The sequence below is a fragment of the Salmo salar genome, chromosome ssa03 (genome assembly GCF_905237065.1).
Source record: "Salmo salar chromosome ssa03, Ssal_v3.1, whole genome shotgun sequence".
Classification (NCBI taxonomy): Eukaryota; Metazoa; Chordata; class Actinopteri; order Salmoniformes; family Salmonidae; genus Salmo; species Salmo salar.
This window is the reverse complement of record NC_059444.1, coordinates 50,527,156-50,551,794: the sequence shown is the minus strand read 5'-3', so window position 1 is coordinate 50,551,794 and position 24,639 is coordinate 50,527,156. Positions and strand designations below refer to the sequence as shown.

The window sequence follows — 24,639 nt, the reverse complement described above, 5'->3', positions numbered from 1 at the left end:
GAGGGCCATTACAGGAGTAACAGAAGCTGATCTGATGGAAGATGGCACTGACATTCCATCTCAGAAGAAATTGAGGTCATTCCTTGGGATCGTGGTGTATTATCAACAGTTCATTGAAAGTTGCTCGACCATCGCAAAGCCTCTCTTTGGATTGACTACTGGACACAAGGCTCCACGCTGGAAAAAGAAGCGACGCTCACCTGTCAGGAAGTTGACGGCTGCCGACTGGACAACAGAATGCAGACAGGCCTTATTCCAGCTAAAGCAAGCCTTACTGGACCAAGTTTTGTTGGCCCACCCCAACTTCGACAAACCCTTTCTACTCTCGGTGGATGCGTCCAGCAACGGCTTAGGTGCTGTGCTGTCCCAGGTGCAGGAACAGGGAGCTACAGCGAGACCTATAGCCTTCGCGAGCAAGTCCCTCAGTTATGCGCAGTCGAGGTGTCCTGCGCACAGGCTCGAGTTCTTTGCCATGAAATGGGCTATCTGTGACAAGTTCCACCACTGGCTACGGGGACAGCAGTTCACGGTATGGACGGATAATAATCCCTTGACATACATTCTGACCAAAGCTTGATGCTTGTGAACAGAGATGGGTCGCCAAGCTGGCACCGTATGAGTTTGACATCAAGTACATCCCTGGAAAAATAAATGTTGTTGCAGATGCTTTGAGCAGAGAGCCCTTCGTACGACCCAGTGCACTCCATCGCCTGACAAGGGTCCCGTACGAGACCTTACTAGCTGAAGCTAACGCTGTACGCACAGACAGAGTGCAAGATGTGTTTCGCTGGTCCAGCCACCCCTTTGACAAAGCCTCTGACTCCAATGAAGTGTTCATTAGCTGTCAGGCTACTGTTGACCCCCCCATCTGGTGCTTTATCGAGACATGAAGTTGCAGCTGTTCTTCATTCACACAGATCTTCTTTGTGGAGAGGGGGAGAAGACCGTCCCGGAGAGAGCGTGCCCATGAGAGTGTTGAGGTTTTGTGTCTTCTCAGAAGTTGGGACAAGTTGACCATGAAGATGGGTGTACTGTATCGTGTTTCGAAGAATGTGGTCACAAAGAAGAAAACATATCTGTATGTGGTTCCAGCCACCATGAAAGCAATGGTGTTGAAGGGTGTCCATGATGAAGCTGGCCACCAGGGCCAACAGAGAACAGTCTACCTGACAAGACAGAGGTTCTTCTGGCATGGCCTGGAGAGGGAGGTTAAAGCATATGTGAAGTGCTGCAGGAGATGCGTCGTGAGCAAGACTCCTGATCCGGAAGCAAGAGCTCCTCTTGAGAGCATAATAACAGCTGAGCCTCTTGAACTAGTGTGCATAGACTTTTGGTCTGCAGAAGATTCTTCAAACAAGTCCTTGGATGTGCTCGTTGTTACTGACCACTTTACCAAATTGGCTCATGCCTTCTTGTGTCCGAACCAGTCTGCTAAGTCAGTAGCTCATCAGTTGTGGAACAACTATTTCTGTGTCTACGGGATGCCTCGCCGTATACACTCAGACCAGGGAGCCAACTTTGAGAGCGCTTTAATAGCCGAACTGTTGAGTGTTGCAGGTGTTCAGAAGTCTCACATCACGCCGTACCATCCGATGGGGAACGGGTCCTGCGAAAGGATGAATAGGACGTTGGGAAACATGATCCAAGCCCTGCCGACGAGAGCAGAGCACAGATGGCCTCAGGCGCTGAAGTCCCTCACATTTGCGTACAATTGTACAATCCACGAGACCACAGGCTTTGCCCCTTTCCTGCTAATGTTTGGGAGGACGCCAAGACTGCCTGTTGACATAGTCTTTGGCTCTGTCACAGAGAACCCAGAAGTTGTCGACTATGTTCAGTCTTTGAGAGATCTGAAAGAAGCCATGAATACAGCACAGGCATCTGCAGCAAAGCAGTTGAAGAGGCATGCTGACCTTTATGACAGAAGAGTCAGAGGAGCACCAGTGGAGATTGGGGATCGAGTTTTGCTGGCTAACAAGGGGGAGCGAGGAAAGCGGAAGCTCGCTGACCGTTGGGAGGATACTGTCTACCTTGTCACTGGATTGAATGCTGACAGTCACACTTTTAAGATTCAGAACAGCTCCACTGGACAGGAGAAGACGGTACATCGCAACCTGATAATGCCAGTCAACTTTCTTCCTCTTCCCCATGCTGCCGTTGATGAGGGAACCGACATGTCTGGATTAACAGAGTCTGAGGAAATGAGTGACAGCTTTGTGGTCTCAGCTGCCATGGACACTGCAGTGGATGATGATGCTGAGTACAGAACAAGAGTGTGGGTGTCAGAGTTGCCTTGTGAAGGAACAGGTGACACAAGCCTGGAGGGTGATGTGCGATCCTTGGATGCTCAGGATATTCCACCTTTGGATTATGTGGAAGATATACTGCAGCTGGAAGGTCTGCCTCGATCAGAGTGTCTTCAAGAATCTGACCGAGACCGTAACAGTGTAGTGAGTGAGATAATTGACCAGTCTGCTTACGATATCCGTAGTGACTTACCAAACTCGGACCATTCCTTAACTGATCAGTTACGCACTAACTGTGTTGACAGACCCACTATTGCAACAGTACACAACACTGTCACTCCTTTGCAGTTGAAGGTACTCGGGGTCGTATTAGGTCAAGGGCAGGAAGACTATTTAACCTGTTATAGATAGGGGGCAGTATTTTCACGGCCGGATAAAAAACGTACCCGATTTAATCTGATTATTACTCCTGCCCAGAAACTAGAATATGCATATAATTATTAGCTTTGGATAGAAAACACTCCAAAGTTTCTAAAACTGTTTGAATGGTGTCTGTGAGTATAACAGAACTCATTTGGCAGGCCAAAACCTGAGAAGATTCTGTACAGGAAGTACCCTGTCTGACCATTTCTTGGCCTTCTTGATTATCTCTATCCAAAACAGGGGATCTCTGCTGTTACGTGACACTTCCTACGGCTCCCATGGGCTCTCAGAAGGCGGAAAAAAGCGGAATCGTGGCTTTGCAGGCCCTGGCTGAAAAACATTAGGGCGTTTGGATAGTGGCCGGTCAGAGTACTATGAGACTGAGGCTCGTGCACGAGTCGACTCCATGTTTACTTTCTCTCTCTTTGAACGAAAACAACTACTCCCAGTCGGAATATTATCGCTTTTTTACGAGAAAAATGGCATAAAAATTGATTTTAAACAGCGGTTGACATGCTTCGAAGTACGGTAATGGAATACACGAAACGCGTCGGGCGCGTAACCCTTCGTCACCCTTGGATAGTGTTGAACGCACGAACAAAACGCCGCTATTTGGATATAACTATGGATTATTTTGAACCAAACCAACATTTGTTATTGAAGTAGCAGTCCTGGGAGTGCTTTCTGACGAAGAACACCAAAGGTAATCAAACTTCTCTAATAGTAAATCGGAGTTTGGTGAGGGTCAAACTTGGTGGGTGTCAAAATAGCTAGCCGTGATGGCTGGGCTATCTACTCAGAATATTGCAAAATGTGCTTTCACCGAAAAGCTATTTTAAAATCGGACACCTCGATTGCACAAAGGAGTTCTGTATCTATAATTCTTAAAATAATTGTTATGTTTCTTTGTGAACGTTTATCGTGAGTAATTTAGTAAATTCACCGGAAGTGTTAGGTGGGAATGCTAGTTCTGAACGTCACATGCTAATGTAAAAAGCTGGTTTTTGATATAAATATGAACTTGATTGAACAAAACATGCATGTATTGTATAACATAATGTCCTAGGGTTGTCATCTGATGAAGATCATCAAAGGTTAGTGCTGCATTTAGCTGTGGTTTTGTTTTTTGTGACATTATATGCTAGCTTGAAAAATGGGTGTCTGATTATTTCTGGCTGGGTACTCTGCTGACATAATCTAATGTTTTGCTTTCGCTGTAAAGCCTTTTTGAAATCGGACAGTATGGTTAGATAAAGGAGAGTATTGTCTTTAAAATGGTGTAAAATAGTCATATGTTTGAAAAATTGAAGTTTTGGGATTTTTGAGGAATTTGTAATTCGCGCCACGCCTATCATTGGATATTGGAGCAGGTGTTCCGCTAGCGGAACGTCTAGATGTAAGAGGTTAAACCAGTGTCAAGACTGATTGAGATTATGAATCAGCAGAAAGTTGGCTCTTGAAGGTTAATATGTGAATAGAGAGGGTCAATGGTATTGACATGTTTTGTTTTTACATCATTGTGACCATGATTAGAGGTTGCAGGATGATAATGTGACGGATATGATAAAGTCTCTTATGGTAGTTTATTTTATTACTTGGATGTTTTAAAGTCACTGAGTGTACTTAACATGTAACAGGCATGTTTACCTATGAGGGCTAAGGGGATTGATCAACCACTTTTCACTCTAATTCTCAAGGAGAATAGTCTAATGACTGGAATATTTAGTGACTGTTTTAAAGCAGGGTCTGCGTCCTCGATATACACAGCTTTACCTTTTAGTTTTCTCTATTAGGTCGTATAAAAATATCTAAAAAAAAATTTTTCTTCTCTGGATTATTCTGTACATATGTTGAGTGTCTCTGTACCTGGTATGTTTGCACAGTGTGGTTTTGTATTTTATTATTTTTGTTTGCAAGTGGAATTCAGTAAGGGGGAGTGTAACAGGGTTATATTGGTGATTCCCCTTGCCACTTTATTGTTAAAACCAAAACCCCATTGGCTTATTTTTGTCTTGCCTTCACCTACTCAACATGGCATCTTATTGGCTGGTTTGCGTGGCTTGCTTACAAGGGAGGATGTTTCAGTTAGAATCGTCCCAGTGAACAAGCGCCAAACCAGCGGTAAGTTGTTGGTTGCAAAGCACTGTATGTCAAAAGTGATTTTTATACTCCCAAGTGATGATTTAAATGTACAATTTATATCAATTTGTTTGTAAATGTTATTCGAACATCACACATAAGATGCAGCGTTTTTTGGTGCATAATGGTTGTGCATTTTGTTGTAGAGAATTTCAGCTAATACTAGCTAGCAACTTACTGTGTGTGGTGGAGGGGGTTTGTATATTTTGTACAGTGCGTGAGTGCAGAGTTGGATGGTGAGCCGTGCATTGCATGACGTGCAATTTGGTGCTGTTCCTATCAGGTACATTGTTAAAGATATTATATTGTATATTGTAATTGTATTATTTTGGTATAATTTTGTGCTGTTCCTATCAGAATAAAGCTCCATGACTGGTGTTACAAGTTGGAGTTCATGTCGATGATTGATTGTACACAACACAAGAAGAGTACTGCTACACTGATTGATTGTGGTAAGGAGCCACACATGCAAAGCTATTTATTTGTGTCCCTCACCCAATTTGCACCTGGCTGGGGTAGTGTGGGAAAATACTGCATTTTTTACAATGTATCAAAATAATGTGATGTAATAACATTGTGTAGTTTCACACACTACAAAGGGTACGGAGTGTGAGAAAAGCGGGAGACAGACAGGTTCTTGGTGCTATGTTGAAACAGCAGTGGACCCGAACACCACATTTTCATTACCCTCAGGTCCAGTGGACCCGAACACCACATGTAATATAAATGTGCAGGGGGTGCACTCAATGAAAATGTGTTATTTTGCATGTTCTTCACAGAAAATGAGCCAAGGCCAATGAGTCTCAGATTACTAATTGTATCATTTACATTTTTTCAAACACTGAAAATTGGTCCCACAGACCCAAACACTACAAAAGGGTTAAAAGTATTTTATATATTTGTTTAGCTTTTATTTAAGCATAGAAAAATGTTGGAAAGACAGGGAGGATGGAAAGGACAGTGGGCCGGATTCGAACCCATGCCGGCTGTAACCACACATAATATTTCTGAGGATGAACATCAGATAAGCGCATGTTTGAGTACATTGAATTGTCACAATCCCAATTCAAACAGTCATTTTTATTGATCTGTACATTAACATGCGCCTTTTCTGCATTCATCAGTTTAAAAAAAATTCATATTTGACCTCGGCCAAACTGCTTTCCTCTCGCTACTTTGCGTTCACCAATACTGTTGATGAGAAATAGTAAAGTAGAAAAAGTTGAGTGTGTCCAGACAGCCCGTTGCCCTAATTCATTCTGACACATTCTGAGCAAAAACTCAAGATTTGAGTAATAATGTATAAAAAGTGTAACGTGTACAAAAGGTATTTGGTTTATTTCAATACAAAATACACATGGCGGATACTGGTAGATTACAAGGTGCAAGTTTGAGATTCATTGGTATAAGAATACAAACGACTTTCTGCAATACTTTTTTGTGGCTTACTACACTGCATTATTTTATAATTAGGTAAAGAACAATGTGGATCCAACAAACACGGTTCTATTTCACAAATTAAATAAGATAGCCAGCTTTGAGAACCAATCGTCACTAACTCAAATTATTAATCAAAACATCGCAAATATTTTAGGGTCAGTTTTGAGTCCGATTCAACTCACAACATTTGGAGCAGATTAAGAATCTTTCATAACGTTAGATGGTTATCCTGCTTTGTGTGAAATATCGCCCAAGGGATAAGTAGGCTAACTGTTAGTCATATGTTAATTACGTCTATATGAAGGTTTGCAAGACCAGTGCTACATATCCTCTCTAAACAAACAACTTATTTCATGACAGACAAATGTAGTTTACGGAAGTTAAATCAGGAAGGCTGGTCTGACATCTCGGTTAACTTCAAGCATAACAATTTACTTAGCTTCCTATTGTATGGGCATAGTGGGAATGAATACGAACGTATTATCAGCATATCGTCTTCTCTTTCCTATTAGCCACGTCCGGAATGTAATTCACCCATTTACCGTATAGCCTATAAGCACCGCACAATACCCATGCCTCATGCTTGCTGTTCAGCCTATGGGCTCACTCTTGCAATTATCACCGTCATCTCTCTCAACCAATGGGCGTAAATCTTGGGACGTATTTATATGTCAACTTACCCATGGTCTCTCATCAACAGTTCTCAACAGTCTGAAGCTTTTCAACAGATCTTCATTAGCTGAGACGCATTCATTTAATACAATTCAAAAACGAACTCCTTGATGTACATGGCTGGTAGCGGTGTGACATTTAAACATTTGCAAAGAGCATAACAATAAAAATGACTTAAAAAGCAGGCCTACACCTGTATGCATAGATAAAAGTACCTAGACATGCCTAAACATCTACCCAGTCATTTTAATATAAACAATAGCACTTTAGTGTCAAACTACTTTTGCCTACCAGTCCATACATTGAAGTTGTGCAACAAAAATATATATTCTGTGGTCATGGATCCTACACTGTGAAAAAGTACCAGTCTTTCAAACACATCGTTTCACTCTCATTCTGCTTCAGCTCTCACTCTTTTAAAAATCTAATTTGTCGATTCAGTTTAACTGGGCTCCTTTCATTTTCTGTTGTAGGTATGAATGATAGCGCCCTCTAGTTCCTAAATTATCCGTTCCTTCCAGCAATGTCAAATCAGTGACTTCCATCAGGTTGACCCAATGTAGGAAGCTACCCCAAAACACAGTATCTGAGATCTCACTCTTTACCATCGCTACTCTTTCTTTCTTCAGTCTGTAGACTCATCTCTCGCTCTCTTCTCATCTAGCCCAAGGCCTCTCCCTTTACATCCTCAATAATGAAATAACAATACCACAAATACAAAAAAAGTATATAAAAAAAGTTTGAAGATGCTAATTTCTAAGTGTGAATGAAACCATTAAAAAAAATGTATCACTCCACCACTTTGCCCACCATTGCCGTATGCAACCTCTCCCACACACATCCCTACCCAATTCCCCAAACCTCACCATACAGTTTTTTGCATTTCCAAGTGTATATCTCTCCCCTCCCTTGCCAAATCTTCTCATTTCCCTCCAGGTAAGTCAGACAAGACTTGCATCAGTGGTGAGATGAGGGGGTTTTGGTCTCTGTGACAACAGTGCTATGCCATGGGAGGGGGCAGTTAAAGGAGGGTGCAGGGGCAGCCACCGCTCTTCCGTTTTCCTGTGTGGTTTGCAGGTAGAGGGGGACTCTCAGTCTCCTGAAACTTTCTGTTTTTAAAAGAAAGAAAGCATTGGATACTTCGACTCAGGAGTAGGCTATAATGGACACTAAAATGTCTGTCCCTCAACTCTGCCTCTGGTCACCAACTCTTCTAATCATCTAGCTATAAACATGACCTATAATAAAGTAGCTTTCTAGCTGTTAGCTAGCTGTTAACATTACCTTTCTAGCTGTTAGCTAGCTGTTAACGTTACCTTATAGCTTTCTAGTTGTTAGCTAGCTGTTAACGTTACCTTATAGCTTTCTAGCTGTTAGCTAGCTGTTAACGTTACCTTATAGCTCGCACAACCTCCAGGAAGGCTTCGTCTACATTGTAGCGGTTCTTAGCCGAGGCCTCCATGTAATGGATCCTGTTCTCTCTGGCAAAGCCATGGGCCTCCTCTCTGGAGATCTACAGACAGGACAGAGAGAGGTACATGCACTCAGGTTAAAAAGCACCCGCCAGGCCAGCAGCAGTTTCATTTCCTTATTCCGGTAAACTGGAGTAAGGTGGTGGTATTAGATCTAGCCAAAGAAACACTTGTAGCCACTCGCCACCTGTTGGCAACTCAAAAGTATTTTCGAGGCCTGAGAATTAGAACCAGTAGGATCTAAATTGGCATTATTATAGCTAGCAGAAGATCTCCTTTAACATGACATTGAGAGTGAAAGCCAGTACCACTCTCGACTGGTCCAGGTCAGCCTTGTTCCCCACCAGCACCATGGGGAAGTCATCCCGGTCCTTCACTCTCAGTATCTGGGTGTGGAACTTGTGGATCTCATTGTAACTGAAAAAAGGGAAGGAAATTGGCCGAAACGAGAACACATTAGGAACTGATCATAAGTGCTTTATGTCCTTAAAAAGGTGCAATCCATTAGTTTAATATATATATATATATATATATTTTTTTTTTTAAAGCAGCCTTGTGGAGGACTGTCAGGTGAGACTCTTTGCGAGTGTAAATGCCCCTTTAAAGCAAAGAGGCATCTTCATTGGCATAAATCCAACTACTTAGTTGTTTTATTGTATAATCTTATTTTAAATGTACAAAGACAACAGCACAGTGACAAACATTCATTCAAACATGACAACAAACAATAGAAGTGAGTGGGGTAGACTGGGTCCTACCAGGACACAAAGGACACCCATCGAGCCCTACCAAAGCAAGCCAGGCATCCTGTATAATCTGGCAGGAGTCAAGTCTTGGGGTACAGTTCATAAATAAATAAGGACAATTGTTATATTAGGCCATGCTCTATGGTTTACGCATGTTCTCAGAATGTGAAATCTGTTTAGGTACAATTGCACCAATCCACCTTTCAACTCAGAGGACTACTACAGCAGCTCATTATGCTGCCTGTATTTGACACCATGTCATGAATGCAACTCTTATGAGAGGTGAACCCCTATAACAAGTCTCACTTCCCCTAGTTACTGTAGCGTCACTCTGTGATTAGGGTTGCACAGCCGCAATCAGAAAACACAGTATAGTGTAATACTGACCATGGCTTGAAGGCCTCGACACTTGAAGGAATGAATGATCACGAGTGTACTGCGTTTGCGTCGCAAATAGGGATGTTAACGGTTAACCGTTAAATCGGTTAGCTGCCAAAAATTCATTTGACAAGTCATGCTTATCAGTCTATAGCAGGGATCACCAATTTCATCTTGAGTGGATGGACGAGGGGACAGAACATAATAAAACATTTTAAAAAGTTAGACTGCAAATTCATCACAAGAAGCCAAAACAGATATGTTTGACTAAAATAATAATTTCAAACCTTGATTATATTTGGGAACATTGCCCTGCATAGGGTGCTGTCTTTTGGATGGGCTAGTTAAACGCATGTCCTGACTCTGTGGTTGTTCAAAATCCCATGGCGCTTATTGTAGGAGTAGGGGTGTTCACCCCAGTGTCATGGCAAAATGTTCTACCTGGCAACACTCCATCATGGCCACCTAATCATCCCCTCATTCCTAATTGGCATACATCACTCCTCACCTCGCCACCTGATGTGTAGTGAGAGTTCTTGTACAAAAAATGGTCACCGTGCATCACTGAGGTGGGTGAGTTTCCCCCTACTATATAAAGCACTTTGAGTACCTCAGTTGGTAGAAAAGTGCTATATAAATCCAATCAATTGTTAGTCATTATTATTATTATTTGAATACGATCATGTCTCTCTATAATGCAATAGATTTCCAAAATTAAAAATCACTTGGAGCTGATTTCCTGGTGTTTTTACAGTCTTATGTCCAAAAATGACAATTCATTTTTTTTAATGTATTTTTTGCTCAGAAAACTTGGGGGTGGGCAAATAAAAACACCCACAGGCCAAATTCAGGCCGCCAGTTAGGGAACCCGTGTGTATAGGTTACTTTGCATAATTTTTCTACATTGAAATTGCCGCATGTGCATTTTCATTAGTCGTCACGCATTCTATTTATTACAAGTGCACAGCATACAGAGAGCATACTTTGAGGAGAGGAATAGCCTATCAGACAGCGCGAGTGTAACTCCTCAAAAAGCCTGTAGGCTACTGGAGTGAAACCTGCTTTGAGAGTCCAGTCAATGCGCAACAAATAACATTTCTAAATGCAACTGCGTGTTAAAAACTTGTGGCCACGATTAAAAAGGAGCTATTTTTATTTCTCAATCTCAACTTGTAAAGCCTCCCATTTGACATAAGTTCTTAATGAAAAATGCCCGGTTCTTGTATGCATGCATGGTATCAGAGAGGAAGAGGCGAAGCGCCAAAATCTGTCCAAAATATTGTCCAGTGCATTTCTATGGGCTTATTTTGGGCCTAAGCTTGTCGCCTGCCTCCTGGCTATGGGACGACTCCCCTTGTTAAAACAGAAACATATGCATCTCGCCATTATATACATATCTCTGATAGTTTCTGTTGGTCACGTCATTTTACTGTTTGGAAAAAATGTCCAAAATGTCTCTGTTAGGGCTAGGGGGCAGTATTTACACGGCCGGATAAAAAACGCACCCGATTTAATCTGGTTATTACTACTGCCCAGAAACTAGAATATGCATATAATTATTGGCTTTGGATAGAAAACACCCTAAAGTTTCTAAAACGGTTTGAATGGTGTCTGTGAGTATAACAGAACACATATGGCAGGCAAAAACCTGAGAAGATTCCTTACAGGAAGTGGCCTGTCTGACAATTTCTTGGGCTTCTTGTCTCTCTTTATTGAAAACTGAGGATCTTTGCTGTAACGTGACACTTCCTACGGCTCCCATAGGCTCTCAGAACCCGGGAAAAAGCTGAATGATGTAATTCCAGCCCCTGGCTGAAAAACATTAGCGTGTTTGGATAGTGGTCGGTCAGAGTACTATGAGACTGAGGCACGTGCACGAGGCGACCCCATGTTTTTATTTTCTCTCTCTTTGTACTAAAACACAGATTCCCGGTCGGAATATTATCGCTTTTTTACGAGAAAAATTGCATAAAAATTGATTTTAAACAGCGGTTGACATGCTTCGAAGTACGGTAATGGAATATTTAGAAATTGTTTGTCACGAAACGCGTCGGGCGCGTCACCCTTCTTTACACTTCAGATAGTGTCTCGAACGCACGAACAAAACAGAACATAACTATGGATTATTTTGAACCAAACCAACATTTGTTATTGAAGTAGAAGTCCTGGGAGTGCATTCTGACGAAGAACAGCAAAGGTAATAACATTTTTCTTATAGTAAATCTGACTTTGGTGAGGGCTAAACTTGGTGGGTGGATAAATAGCTAGCCCTGTGATGCCGGGCTATCTACTGAGAATATTGCAAAATGTGCTTTCACCGAAAAGCTATTTTAAAATCGGACATAGCGAGTGCATAGAGGAGTTCTGTATCTATAATTCTTAAAATAATTATGTTTTTGTGAACGTTTATCATGAGTAATTTAGTAAATTCACCGGAAGTTTGCGGGGGGTATGCTAGTTCTGAACGTCACATGCTAATGTAAAAAGCTGGTTTTTGATATAAATATGAACTTGATTGAACAAAACATGCATGTATTGTATAACATAATGTCCTAGGGTTGTCATCTGATGAAGATAAAAGGTTAGTGCTGCATTTAGCTGTGGTTTGGGTTTATGTGACATTATATGCTAGCTTGAAAAATGGGTGTCTGATTATTTCTGTCTGGGTACTCTGCTGACATAATCTAATGTTTTGCTTTCGTTGTAAAACCTTTTTGAAATCGGACAGTGTGGTTAGATTAACGAGAGTCTTATCTTTAAAATGGTGTAAAATAGTCATATGTTTGAGAAATTGAAATAATAGCATTTCTAAGGTATTTGAATAACGCGCCACAGGATTCCACTGGCTGTTACGTAGGTGGGACGATTTCGTCCCACCGACCCTAGAGAGGTTAATGAGGGTCAGTTAGTCGGCAGCTACATTTATCAAAATGTGCATCCCTAATGACAAACAGTGACGTTGCCTTCCTGAAACCTTGAGTACTGTAGCCCTGACAAATACTTTAGCTCTGAGGACTTCAGAGTATGTTGTGTAGTTGGGAACACTGGTTTGAATCTACAGTTTGCCTGTGACTTGAGAAACTGTGTACATGCATCCACCCAAACAGACACACCAAACTCTTACCTGCCAGTGTCATTCAGAGCGAACACCAGCAAGAAGCCTTCTCCTGAGCGCATGTACTGCTCCCTCATTGCACCAAACTCCTCCTGACCTGCTGTGTCCAAGACTGACACACACAAAGAGAGTCAGATGTACATACATATGGATAAATATGGATAGTGCATTCGGAAAGTATTCAGACCTTTTCAACATTTTGTGTTCCTCAATCTACACACAATAAACCATAATGACAAAGCAAAAACAGTTTTTTTGTTGTCCTGTTGGACGGTGAACCTTCGCCCCATTCTGAGGTCCAAAGCAGGTTTTGATCTAGGATCTCTGTACTTTGCTCCATTCATCTTTCCCTTGATCCTGACTAGTCTCCCAGTCCCTGCCACTGAAAAACATCCCCACAGCATGATGCTGCCACCACCATGCTTCACCTTAGTGCCAGGTTTCCTCCAGATGTGACGCTTGGCATTCAGGCCAAAGAGTTCAATCTCGGTTTCATCAGACCAGAGAATCTTGTTTCTTATGGTCTGAGAGTTCTTTAGGTGCCTTTTGGCAAACTCCAAGCAGGCTGTCATGTGCCTTTTACTAAGGAGTGGCTTCCGTCGGGCCACTCTACCATAAAGACCTGATTGGTGGAGTGCTGCATGGTTGTCCTTCTAGAAGGTTATCCCATCTCCACAGAGGAACACTGGAGATCTGTCAGTGAATTTTGGGTTCTTGGTCACCTCCCTGACCAAGGCCCTTCTCCCCCGATTGCTCAGTTTGGCCGGACGGCCAGCTCTAGGAAGAGTTTTGGTGGTTCCAAACCTCTTCCACTTAAGAAAGATGAAGGCTACTGTGTTCTTGGGGACCTTCAATGCTGCAGAGATTTTTTGGTACTCTTCCCCAGATATGTGCCTCGACACAAACCTGTCTTGGAGCTCTACGTACAATTCCTTCGACCTCATGGCTTGGTTTTTTCTCTGACACGCACTGTCAACTGTGGGACCTTATATAGAAAGGTGTGCCTCTTACCAAATCATGTCCAATCAATTGAATTTACCACAGGTGGACTCCAATCAAGTTGAAGAAACATCTCAAGGATGACCAATGGAAACAGGATGCACCTGAGCTCAATTTCGAGTCTAATAGCAAAGGGTCTGAATATTTATAAAGTATTTCGGTTTTAAAAAACAGTTAATACATTTGCATAAATTTCTGAAACCTGTTTTTGCTTTGTCATAATGGGGTATTGTGTGTAGATTGATGAGGAAACAAAATAACTTAATACATTTTAGAATAAGGCTGTAATATAACAAAATGTGGAAAAGGTCAGGGGGTTTGAATACTTTCCGAATGCACTATAGATGCAACATAGTAAAAAATGCAGAAGGGGTGCAGTGAAGGCTCACTGACAAGTGCAACCCCCCCCTTTATGCCAGTAGAAATTACGCTTTGACTCAGATTTTCACTTTAAAATGTATGCCAAACAAAAGCCATTGATTTCAAAGTTCAAACAATACAACTCTATGCACAATTTACACATAACATTTCACAAAAACACATTCACTGAAAGAACTGTGCGGATGCAAAGTTTCTAAAACAATTATGGTAAATTGGTTTTATTATGCGACCACGTTATCCAAAAACTTAAATATCTGCTCCCAATTAAGATTCAAAGAGGTGTGCTGAAAGAGTGGGGTGTCAAGTTATGACATGACGCCTTGAGTTTAAAATAAAGTATTTTGGTTATTGAACTACAGTAGAAGTGGATTTACATGTTTTAAATTGAACCTTTACTTAACTAGGCAAGTCAGTTAAGAACAAATTCTTATTTACAATGACGGCCTACACCGGCCAAACTCAGACGACGCTGGGGCAATTGTGCGCCGCCCTATAGAACTCCCAATCATGGCTGGTTGTGATACAGCCTGGAATCGAACCAGGGCGTCTGTAGTGACAATTTTAGCACTGAGATGCAGTGCCTTAGACCACTGCACCACTTTGGAGCCCTGGTCTGTACCATACAGAAATACATAATTATGGATATAAATATCATTCTCTTCATAATGATGTATCCTGGACCATTCAGAGGTGTGGGGAACAAATATAGAACAAAGTGAGGATAAAACAACAGAAGAGGACATGGAGCGACAAAGAACAGTTCAAAAGAGGAAGAGCTTGCATGCAGTGGTGGAAAAAGTACCCAATTGACATACTTGAGTAAAAGTAAAGATATCTTAACTTTCTAGTGACGGGGCAGTATTCGGAAATTCAGATGAATGACGTGCCCAAATTAAACTGCCTGCTTCTCGGGCCCATAATGTAGGATATGCATATTATTAGTAGATTTGGATAGAAAACGCTCTGAAATTTCATAAACTGTTTGAATGATGTCTGAGTATAACAGAAATCATATGGCAGGCAAACACCTGAGAAAAATCCAACCAGGAAGTGTGGAAATCTGAGGTTTGTAGTTTCCAGTTTCCCTATCCAGTATACAGTAACTTAGGGTTAATTTTGCACATCCTAAGGCTTCCACTAGATGTCAGTATTTAGAACATTGTTCCATGCTTCTACTGTGAATAGGGAGAGAATAAGAGCTCCTGGAAGTAGATGAGTGAGAAAATGACATGAGCTCAGTGGCGTGCGCTCCCGTGAGAGTTAGCTGTGTTCCTTTTCTTTTTTGAAGACAAAGGAATCGTCCGGTTGGAATATTATGGAAGAATTATGATAAAAACATCCTAAAGATTGATTCTATACATCGTCTGTAATATAACTGTTTTGAATTTTCGTCTGAACTTAAGGAGAAGTGTATCTATAATTCTTTGAATAACAGTTTAATATTTTATCGTTTATGATGAGTATTTCTGTAAATTGATGTGCTCATTCACCAGAAGTTTTGGGAGGCAAAACATTTCTGAACATTACACGCCAATGTAAAATGGGGTTTTTGGATATAAATATGAACTTTATCGAGCAAAACATACATGTATTGTGTAACATGAAGTCCTATGAGTGCCATCTGATGAAAATCAAAGGTTAGCGATTAATTTTAGCTGTATTTCTGGTTTTTGTGACGCCCCTCCTTGCTTGGAAAATGGCAGTGTGGTTTTTCAAATGCTATGCTTTCGCCGTAAAGCCTTTTTGAAATCGGAAAATGTGGTTGGATTAACGAGAAGTTCATCTTTAAAATGGTGTAAAATTGTTGTATGTTTGAGAAATTTGAATTGAGATTTTTGTTGTTTTGAATTTGGCGCCCTGCTATTTCACTGGCTGTTGAATAGTGTGTCCCGCGGGTGGGAAGCTAGTGTCCCACATTTCCCAGAGAGGTTAATAGAAAATGACTCAAGTAAAAGTCACCCAGTAAAATACTACTTGAGTAAAGTCTAAAAGTCTTTGGGTTTTAAATATACTTAAGTATCAAAAGTAAATGTAATTGCTAATATACGCAAGTATAAAAAGTAAAAATCATTTCAAATTCCTTATATTAAGCTAACAGCACAATTTTCATGTAAAAATAAATAAAACGTATAGAGTGCCCCTGGCTCTCTCCAACACTCTGACATAATTTACAAACGAGGCATTCATGTTTAGTGAATCCGCCAGATCAGAGGCAGTAGGGATGACATGGGGTGTTCATGATAAGTAGGTCAATTTAAAAAATGTTCCTCTTCTGCTAAGCATTCAAAATGTAATGAGTACTTTTGGGTGTCAGGAAAAATGTATGGAGTAAAAAGTACATTATTTAAAAGTAGTCAAAAATATAAATAGTAAAGTACAGATACCCCCAAAAACTACTTAAGTAGTACTTTCAAGTATTTTTGCTTAAGTACTTTACACCACTGCTTGCGTGAGTGATTCCCGTAGCTGTGAGCCAAAGCTAATTTGGTGATTTTCAAAAGGATCTTTGGTTTGTAAGTGTAGTGCTCTGAACCAGGCTTGGATTTTGTTGTTTCGGCAGAGCGCCATTCGATGAACATTAAATATAATTTTGATTTTTGCAACTTAAAAAGACAACTCTTCCTCTGTTTACACCACCCCTCGCTACCGCATAGATCGGAACCCCACTGGACCGATCACAGTGGTGGAGAATGTGGGCATCAGAAGTGGTGACAAATTGTTAAAATGGTTGGCTATGTGCACCATTGCGCAAAAGAAAAGCACAGACCTCGAGCATTTAAGTGGCCATGCTGGCTCAGGCAGGGAAGGACAGTAAGCCCAGAGTGGGGACTCATATACCTAGGCTACAAGAACAGGATGATGACATTGAGGCCTATCTGCTTTCATTCAAGAGGTCAGCAGTAAGAGGACTATGGGCCGAGGAGCGGTGGGCAGGAACGCTGGCCCCCTTTCTGTCCGGGTGTGCGCAGGCTGTGTATTTCAACCTGGATCCTGCAGAAGCAGAGGACTAAGAAACTAAAAGCCAAAGTCTTATCCCGGGTACTGTCAAAATCCACAGGCCAAGCGTTTCTACAAGTGGACCGTCGATAGCAACGAATCAGCAATAGCCCAAATGTACCAACTAATATGGCTGACCAAGGGTTGGCGAAAGACGGTGTTGCCGGTGCTGGGATCTTGGGTATGTCATGGCAGTGACCATTTAATGACGAACCCATGCCCACCGAGCCTTCCTCCGGATCAAGGGGCGCACATCCATGTAATCTATCCCCGCAGTGTTGTACCGTAGAGGGAGCCCCGGCCATAAAAGTCCAAGGAGAGGATGCAGAAGCGATGCTCGACTCAGGTAGTAAGATTACCCTAGTTCCGTCACACTTCGTGCAGGAGGGAGATGTGTCAGGAACAGATGTCAGTCTCCTGTATCCATGGGGACACAGTGGCGCAAGTTAAGTTAGTTACGCCGAGGCAAGTAGACTATGAAGGTGTGGGTGGTGAATCACTTACCGGTATCGGTACAGCTAAGGAGAGACTAATCTGTTCGAGAGTTCGTTGCGGATTAAACAGAACCGCCCCAAGCCCGCACCGGTGAGCATAAGCAATGCGAAGCAGTCACTGGCACACACATAGAAAACACATCCCCAAAAGGTGCATACCCGCCGTGCCCCACTGACACTACAGGGAGAAGTCTCTTTTTCACCCAGATCGAGTGCAGGGGAGGAAGAAAATCTAAATCAGAGGCTCAGGCAGCTGTTTCAAGAAAAGACAGGATACATGCTCAGGTCTCTCAACGGAGAGTGGAGGAGACCAAGGGCCTGCACAGGCCCTTGTAAGAATAGATAGCCAAGACTAATTTACCCGATGAGTTGACAGGACAGTTTGGCACCACACAGCTGCAGGACCCGGACATGGTCTCAGCGCAGCGCAGAGTGAAGGTGACGGACGGGAAGCACATGGAGGACATCAATCCCCCTTATTACTGCATAGAGGGCTTACTATACTGGTGGTTAAGAGAAGGGGCGAAGTGCTAGAGCTAAGGTACTGTACCTGGGACATTCACATGTGTTGAGAGGCCACTTGGCAGTAGACAAAACTAAAAAGAGCACATTATGAGTAGATTCTACTGGCCCCGCATTACCAGTGATGTAGAGAAGTACTGCAAGTCATGTGACAAGTGCCAAAAGAATGCCCCCAAAGCCAATTACAGAAACACACTCATCCCACTCCCCATCATTGAAACGCCCTTTGAGCGGATAGCCATGGATATGGTAGGTCCTATTCCGAAATTAGCCCGAGGGCACGATTATATACTAGTGGTAATTGATTTTGCCACATGCTACCCCAAAGCCATACCCCTGCATAATATGTTTTGTTTAACTTTGAGTCTGCAGGTAGTCTAGAGTTAGAGCGTTGGGCAAGGAACCGAAAGGCTGCTGGATCGAATTCACGAGCTGACAAGGTTAATAAATAAATAAATAAATAAAAATATATATATATTTTTTTAAGTTGTTCTACCCCTGAACAAGGCAGTTAACCCACTGTTCCCCGGTAGGCCGTCATTGTAAATTAGAATTTGTTCCTAACTGACTTGCCTAGTTAAATAAAAAGGTTAAATATATATATATTTTTATGTTTAAATATGTCTACTAAAAGGTATTGCTAAAGAGTTGTTATGTTTTCCCGAGTCGGCATACCCTCTATTTTGACCGACCAGGGATTGCGTTTATGTCCCGCATAATGAAAGACTTTTGTGCCTTGTACCAGGTTAAACAGATACACACGAGCATATCACATCCTCAGACAGATGATTTATGCGAACGCTTGAATAAAACTGTCGATTTATAAAGAAGGTTGTGGAACGGGACGGGAGGAAATGGGACATATTATTACCTCACTTGTTTGCTCTTAGGGAGGTGCCCCAGTCGCCAACGGGCTTCCCCCTGTTTTAACTGTTATATGGGAGGCCGTGCCGAGGGATTCTGGACCTTGCCAAGGAGGCGTGGGAAGCCCATCCGTGTCCCCACAGAACTGATTGAGCATGTCATCCTAATACGAGAACGGATGGCCGCGGTGTAGCCAATAGTGGAGGAACACATGGAGAGCGCGCAGCAAGCGCAACAAAAGCCTGCAACAGGACTGGCCAGACCCAAAGTTTTAATGTAGGAGATAAGGTACTTTTAATTCTGACAGCGGAACATCGGCTCTTAGCGCACTTGAGGGTTCCATACGAAGTAATGGCAAGAGTATCCCCTGTAAACAACAGTTAGGCAGCCAGGTAGGAGAAAACCTGTACAGCCATACCACATCAACCCTGAGTACCATGAGAGAAATTAAGATGTGATGTTCTGCTCTCTACCCGCAGCCCAACAAGATCAACCCCCGCTCGACATGCAGGTAGTGAAGTCGCTGACACACCAGCAAGCGCACGACCTACGGACCCTAGTGGTCTGACACCGGGAAGTATTCTCTTCCCTCACGGAGAATACAAATCTCATCCAGCATCATATATACACAGAGCCAGGCAAGAGTGAACTTAAGGCCTTACAAAATCCATGCTGCGGGACAAACAATAGTCAGAGGTGGTGAGAAAGATGCTGTGTTGGGGAGTTAGAGGCGTCTCACAGTGCCTGGTCAAGTCTGTTAGTTCTCGTTCTGAAGCCAGACGTAGGGGTGAAATTCTGTAATCTGTAACGACTTCCGAAGCCTGAACATCTCCAAATTTGAACCCAATGCCCAGGGTAGATGAGCTGATAGAACGATTGGAAAAGGCAAGCTACATAACTACGCTAGATCTCACATAAGGCTATTGGCAGGTGCCTCTGGCCACAGAAGACAGGGAGAAAAAGGTGCTCTATGCCAGATGGACTTTGCCATTACATGAAATTACTCATCGGGTTTCATGTTGAGGCCGCCACGTCACTGAGGTTAATGGACCAGTTACTCAGACCCCACCAAGCCTAGTGGCCACTTACATCGACGACATGGTGATCCATAGTAAAGAATGGGAGACACCTACATCGGGTACGGGCCGTACTGGGGAGCCTAAGGAGAGCAGGCTTGACAGCTAACCCTAAGAAATGCAGGTTCGGGTTAAGTGAGGCAGAATATCTGGGGTACACTATTGGGAGTGGTGTCATAGACTCCCAGACAAAGAAAGTGGAGTCTATTCGGGAGTGGCGAATGCCGGTGCGTAAAAAGTAGGTGTGATCCTTCTTAGGGCTCACAAGTTACTATCGGAGCTTTATACCCAACTATGTCTTTATAGCCGCTCCATTGTCCAACCTGACCAAGAAAGACCTACCCACACAGGTGAGACGGACTCAAGCAGCAGAGATGGCTTTCCAAAAGCTAAAAGAAGCCCTGTTCGCAAAACCAGGGCTAAGAGCACCAGACTTTGGACTTCATTGTCCAGACAGACGCCTATGAGTTGGCATCGGAGCGGTCCTCTCCCAGGGAGTGGGAAAGGTCAAACACCCTTTAGACTACATCAGCTGTAAGCTCTCAGAGAGGGAAAATAAATATGCCACAGTTGACCGAGAAGGGCTGGCTATAAAATGGGCACTCACCTACCTCAGATATTTTCTTCCCAACAGATAATTCACTCTCGCGACTGATCATGCGCACTCACCTGGATGGCAAGAAACAAAGAGAATAACAGTAGGGTATCTAGGTGGTTCTTGAGCTTGCAACCCTGTAACTTCATCATCCACAGATCTGGGGTCCATCACGGAAATGCATGCACGCTATCCCGCCGAGACGCAGTGGATTTTGTTTCCCCTTTCTTGAACCGGCCGAGTGCCATTCGGGGAACATTAAATATATATTTACGAATTTTGCAACTTACAAAGCCAAGTCTTTCTCCGTTCCGCATAGATCGGAACTCCACTGGACCGATCACCGTACACAAAAGGTAGAAATATGCAATATCCTTATTTTGCATAGTTGGGTATTATACTACACACTGGGTATTATTCTAATGAGCTCTGCCCCCAAACAAGAACAGATTTGGTTGGTCCGGACCAGACCAAATCTGAACCAATCATAGACGTCTATGTTTCTCAAGTTTGGACATTACGGTACGGCACAGTAGATATGTTCAGTACAGTACTCTAGTGTGCTCTGCTGTACTAACTTTACTGTTAAAACTTGTGAAACATAGACGTCTATGATTCATTCAGATTTGGTCTGGCCAGGGTGGACTGACCAAATTTCAATTACTTTTCAACATCCATGGAGGTCCAATGTCAGTTGGTGTTCAGTGGTTGAGGATGCTTGTTACAGTATATGGAAAGAGGGTAGGTGGTTAGGTGTCATGGTAGGTGTCAGTAACATGCAGACCAGACCGGACACGTCGCGTGTGCGACCATTGCAAAATAAATGTACACATACATGTTATTCAATCATTGCACCCACACTGCTCGCGGGCGTCTGGGTGGCCAGGCTCCAAAATAGAAATTGGTTCCATTTGTGATGCTCCGGCCTCTCCCATCTCCTCATTGGCATTTAGAAGCATATACCCACGTGCCATCTTCTCATAGGTTTTTAGGAGCAAATACCCATGTAGGTGATTGAAAGATGAACTTAGGTCCACACTCTGGTAGGTTGTAGTAATGCTGTAAAGTTGGTTGCCAACCGCGATATTAAGTCCAAAATAAGAAGAAGCCTGAGGAAAGAGGAGAGATGACGAGAAAGGAATTTGGTTTACTGTTTTATCTGTGGACTAATTGTGGGAGTAGAGGACCTTGTGCATTTCGGCTAAAATAACAACCCAATGTTTATATCCCTGGACAAATTAGCTAGCAACAGCAAGCTAGCTAGCTAAATTGGCATAATTGTTTAATGCTTTTCGACCTGTCCCCAAATTAATATAATTGGTTCAGAGTTTGTTTTGATATTTCAACCGGTGTGTCCTGATCGCTTCTGGTGTGTGTGGACAAAATCAACATGCGTGCGACGGCGGACGTACGCGCAAGCCCAGTTTGGTCAGCATGTAAGAGTTGTGAGAGGTGACATTAACTGTAGAGAAAGAAGAGAGAGTGTGGCAGAAAGATAGAGAGGGAGAGCGAGGGGTTGTCCAGACTGTTTACACAGTCTTGCTTTGACCACCAGACAACAGAAAGAGAAATAAAACAGTTGAGAAATAAAACATGAGCTGAAGATAACAGTATGCCAGTGGAACGGAGGACAGTAGCAGGTGACCCAACTGTGGACCCAAATGTCCCATATGGCTCAGTTGGTAGAGCATGGCGCTTGCAACGCCAGGATTGTGGGTTTGATTCCCACAGGGGACCAGTATGGGAAAGGGTAAAGAACGTCTGCTAAATGATTCAAATGTAAAAGGTTTGTGACTTCTATGACTTCCCATTTTAGCCAATTCAATCGCAGTACTTCCGTTACTGATTGTTCGGATTTGGTAACAGAATTACACGTTTTTATCACTTAATTCATAAACAAACTTGGTAGCGGTAAAACCCCTATAACTAATTATTAGGTCTACCTTTGCTTGTTACTTACGTGAACTTTCATTATCCTCCTTAGAAAATATCTTAAAGATGTGGGTTTCTGGTAACGGAATTACAAGTCAAGGCAAATAATTTATCGTGAACTAAATATAAAAGTGTTGATATCAATTGGCAGGGGTCTTTACTTCAACATTATTGTGTTTTGATGTATCAATAATACCTTAAATCTGGTAGATGTTGTCTAAGACCCCTTTTCCATCTGTTCGACCAGAAACCAAAGGCTTGATTATTCCTCATTTTTAGGATGGAAAATGGTTAAATGTATACGTCTTCATTTAAAAAAAAATATTGACTTAGCTTTCATTTGAAACTCAATTTGACATGCTCCTATTAACTTCACATTGGTCTTCATAGGTCCTTTTAGGTGTAAATGCCCAGGGTTAACCGACTCGACAGAGGCCAACAGGCCATAGTACACTTACATATCCCTTGAATATGAACACAGAAACACTTTTGCTATGGCATAGTGAAAAGACTACACCTTGGCTTAGAGCATAAACATCTGCCAACTGCAAGTTATAACAGAGCAGATGTGGGTGAATCATACAGACAGATTTGGCCTTGCTCACTCACTGGCTCAAGTCGTTTACGCTTTCCCTCTATTCTTGGAGCAAAGAATGTCAGTAAACCTACAGTATGACTTACTGTCTAATCGTGTCTCTTTCCCATCCACTATGCACATTTTGGTGTAGGAGTCCTCGATGGTGGGGTCATAATCCGATACAAAGTATGACTGCGAAAGAGATAGGAGAGCATGGGTGAATACTGTGTGTATTTGTTGTCTGGTAAAATTTGCGATTATCGCTTTGGTGGTTGAGGAAAGAAATGTTTTTTTTTTAACCAAATAGCCTACACAGCCAGAGAGAGGATAGTTTACACTATTTGGCCTATATGGGTTAATATGCACATATTCAATTACCACTACAACATACTCGTCATGTCAGAAGATATGACAAATTCGAGACAAACAAACACACGGTTGACAATGTTCAAACAGTTGGGGGATTCTCTCACCTGAATGAATTGTATGGTCAAGGCGCTTTTCCCCACACCGCCCCCGCCCACGACGACCAGTTTGAATCTCTCCTCCTCAGCAGACATGATTAGTTTCGTAAAATACTTAACGGTTGTCTATCTTTTGAAAAATGAAATGATAAAACTGACTAGCTGATAGGATATATTGATGACGTGCAATTTTGTAATCCACAGGGGGGAAAAAAATGAAGGTCCACTTCAACGATTGAGCAAACTACTTTTATCAAAGTAGCTCAAAGAAAAACTCGAGAAGGAAGCAGAGTTGGGTTTTTACCTCGGTATTACGCCAATATATTTCACTTAAATTACCTACGATAGGTTATCAATATCTCAAATATAAAAATGTATAGTTCGTTTTCTGATACTATTTCATAACATTGAAAAGCTTACGGTTTTGGTCTGGCCCAGTGTTGTAAACCATCCACAAAAGTAGTCTAACCCCAATAGAGTTTCGTATCACTGCTCCTAAAATGTATAGGTCGCTACATAACCCGGTAAAATAGAAATTAAGTATTATTGTTAAAAATCGAACGGTTTATCGGCCCATCTCTCATAATTTTTGTCGGGTGAAAAGCCTTCCGCACCCGCCTCAAGTAAATTAGGCTATCGATGCCAACTTTGACTCCAGAAGGGAAAAAAAATGAGCTTGATTATCAACTACCCCGTCAAACTTCAACGCGCTTGTCTAAGTTTCATTATCTCTAGATTGATTCATCTACATATCTCTGCAGGAGCATTATATAACAACTTTTGTGATATCTAAGTTACTGGTTTTTTCTTGGCGATGTCTTCATTTTTTCCTCGTCTTCACTGACTTATTTTTTCATCGCTCCAAGGCAACTTTTTTTTCTCAACCAAGAAGGGTTTCTCGAAATCTCATGCGTATGTACAAAATGGGCGTGTCTTAACGACACCGTTTCCTCATTGTATAAATTCTCACGCTTCTCCCTCTTTTCATTAATTAACAAAGGCTCTATTAGAATGAGATACATTCTAAAATGTTTCTTTAATCAACACTGCACGTTTATTCATTAAACTGAAACAATATGGCTTAACCAGATTTTGAATGAGTGAACA

At 42.2% G+C, this 24,639-nt stretch overlaps 1 protein-coding gene across 1 annotated transcript; it reads right to left on the bottom strand.

Moving 5' to 3' along the window:
- Positions 1 to 6,120: 6,120 nt before the first annotated feature.
- On the bottom strand, positions 6,121 to 24,436 carry LOC106600695 (RAS related). The gene is made up of 6 exons (XM_045714912.1): positions 23,542 to 24,436; positions 23,173 to 23,260; positions 12,641 to 12,743; positions 8,701 to 8,809; positions 8,315 to 8,433; positions 6,121 to 8,029 (listed from the first exon to the last, which is right to left on the bottom strand). Exons 1-6 carry the CDS (start codon positions 23,626 to 23,628, stop codon positions 7,942 to 7,944), a joined length of 594 nt encoding a protein of 197 aa, XP_045570868.1. The 5' UTR covers positions 23,629 to 24,436; the 3' UTR covers positions 6,121 to 7,941.
- Between the last annotated feature and the right edge of the window lie 203 nt (positions 24,437 to 24,639).

Excerpts from the sequence above, each read along its gene's own strand:
- LOC106600695 (XM_045714912.1), bottom strand. The coding sequence starts at position 23,628 with ATGTCTGCTGAGGAGGAGAGATTCAAACTGGTCGTCGTGGGCGGGGGC. Across the intron at positions 23,261-23,541 it reads TGACCATACAATTCATTCAG|TCATACTTTGTATCGGATTA; the intron begins GTGAGAGAATCC and ends TCTCTTTCGCAG. Across the intron at positions 8,434-8,700 it reads ACCTGGACCAGTCGAGAGTG|ATCTCCAGAGAGGAGGCCCA; the intron begins GTACTGGCTTTC and ends TCCTGTCTGTAG.